The sequence below is a fragment of the Trichechus manatus genome, unplaced genomic scaffold (assembly GCF_000243295.1).
Source record: "Trichechus manatus latirostris isolate Lorelei unplaced genomic scaffold, TriManLat1.0 scaffold00125, whole genome shotgun sequence".
In the NCBI taxonomy this organism is placed as follows: domain Eukaryota; kingdom Metazoa; phylum Chordata; class Mammalia; order Sirenia; family Trichechidae; genus Trichechus; species Trichechus manatus.
In genome coordinates this window covers 7,198,608-7,200,715 of record NW_004444061.1, presented here as the reverse complement: position 1 = coordinate 7,200,715, position 2,108 = coordinate 7,198,608, and the positions used below count along the sequence as shown (strand labels likewise).

The 2,108-nt window shown below is 35.7% G+C and overlaps 1 protein-coding gene across 1 annotated transcript in view; it reads right to left on the bottom strand.

The window, feature by feature from the left end:
* Nucleotides 1–2,108, bottom strand: part of CAPS2 (calcyphosine 2) — a 39,651-nt gene that overhangs the window by 32,224 nt on the left and 5,319 nt on the right. Inside the window, exon 2 of the mRNA XM_004384639.2 lies at nucleotides 1,271–1,387. Within this exon, the coding sequence (XP_004384696.1) occupies nucleotides 1,271–1,387 (117 nt within the window). The remainder of the gene's footprint in view (nucleotides 1–1,270; nucleotides 1,388–2,108) is intronic.

Sequence of the window (2,108 nt, the reverse complement as noted above, 5' to 3'; positions counted from 1 at the left end):
GCTAACCAAAAGGTCAGCAGTTCCAATCTACCAGCCGCTCCTTGGAAACCCTGTGAGGCAGTTCTACTCCCTCCTAGAGGGTCGCTATGAGTCGGAATCAACTCGACAGCAACGGCTTTTTTGTTCAAAGCTAAATACATGCATACCAAATGATCAAGCAATTCCACTTCTAAGTGCTTATATTCAACAAAAGGCATGCACAAGAAAGTTCAGGGCAGGACTATTTATAAAATAGTCAAATGTCCATCAACATCTGTGGATATATAAATTGTGGAATATTTCTATAGTGAAATATTGTACAGCAATGAGAAGAAAGACAACAACAAATAACAACATGGATAAGACTCACAATGTAAAACAGAAGTCAGATGCAAAGAGTGAATATTTTATGATTTCATTTATATATTGTTCAAACCAGTCAGCCCTGATCTCTGGTGTCAGGATAGAGAGATTAACCTGGAGTGGCAGATGGATGTGGTTAGTAGCTGGGAGGTGGTACAAGCAGGGGCTGGAATTATCTTGTTTGTTGACCTAGGAGCTTGGTACATGGGTGTGTTCAGTTTGTAAAAACTCCTTAAGCTATACATTCAAATTTTGTATATTTTCCTGAATGTATATTATATTATTTTTAAAAAAGAGAAGTTCAGATGCCTTCAAATATTTAAAAGTTTGAAAACAAAGGCTTCCAGAAAATAAGAATGAGACCAAGAGATAAAATTATAAGAAAGTACTGTTCGGCAATCACTGCAGTCTGTAAATAAAAATGAGCTCTTGTAGGAACTGGTAGATTTTCCATCTCTATTAAAGCTGAGGCTGGTCGTCAGCTGTCAGTGGGTCTGTTGAGGAATTCAAGTGGACTGGACCATAAGACCATTGAAGATTTGACAAGCCCCAAATAAAATGCAAAAAAAATAAATTATAAGTGATAATAACTTTTCATATATCACTTGAGTAAGATTTAGCCAATACATTGTACACATACAAATTTGTCAGTTACTATGTTACATATTTTTAAATATGTTATCTCCTGGGGTTGTGGTTGTTACTCCTAAGCTACAAATAAAAAACTTGAAGGACAAAGAGAGTAAGGTAATGTCGCAGTATCTTAAAATGACAAAATTGTGATCTGAACTTCAAACTTATCCCTCCCTCTATATATAAAAAAGTAACAATAACAACAAAAACACTTTTAAGTTGAACATAGAAGTACACTAAAAAATACATTTATAACATACTGCGTCCTCTCTTTATGTGATTAAAATCTTCTTACTTTGTTTCATGTAATGTTCTTTTCCTAAACCGAAGAAATGCCATCTTTGGATCTGGAAGGATACAAGCACTTTGTTTCTCATTGGTTAAATTTTGTTCTGGATCACTGATTACAGCCCTATGTAGGAAAATACAAAGTCTGAGCATTAAATGTGATAATGTGTTGCTCTAGCATTCACATATTTATAAGCAGTTGGAAAGGCACATATACTAAACACAAATTTACACTACTGCCAGAATCATATTTTTGTCAGATATGAATAAATTAAATCACTAAAAATACTGGCCATAAAAAAGTGAATATCTAGCTGGCTATTTTCCCATAAGTATGACCTACAAATCAATTGAAATCTTGGGGAGAGTTAAGAGCTTCATGTCTTTATTTTACGATTCTGGAAACAAAAAGATGCTTTACTGGTTTCTGATTCTATAGGGGAAAAACAAAACACGGATCAAGTAAACTAAGGATATAAAGTGATAAGTAACACAATAGAAATGTAATGGGAGAATGTAGAAGAGGATGCACTTAAGCCCTGGAAAAGAAGAAATAGAGAAGAGTTCATTAAAGGCATCCTAGAAAAGGTGATACTGCATTGACTCTTGAAAGGTGAGGTGAAGTTAGCAGTCAGAGCAGCAGTAAGGGTATCTCAGGCAGAGGAACAATATACACAAGGGCACAGATGTTGGACAGTAACAGTACAGTTGAGGAACTGCACACAGTGTAATGGATTAGAGTACAGACTCTGGAACAGTCGGCTTGGGTTCAAACCTTGCCTCTGCCAGTTAGCTGTGTGGCATTATGCAAGTCACTTAACTAGGCCTCAGTGTCCTCATTTATA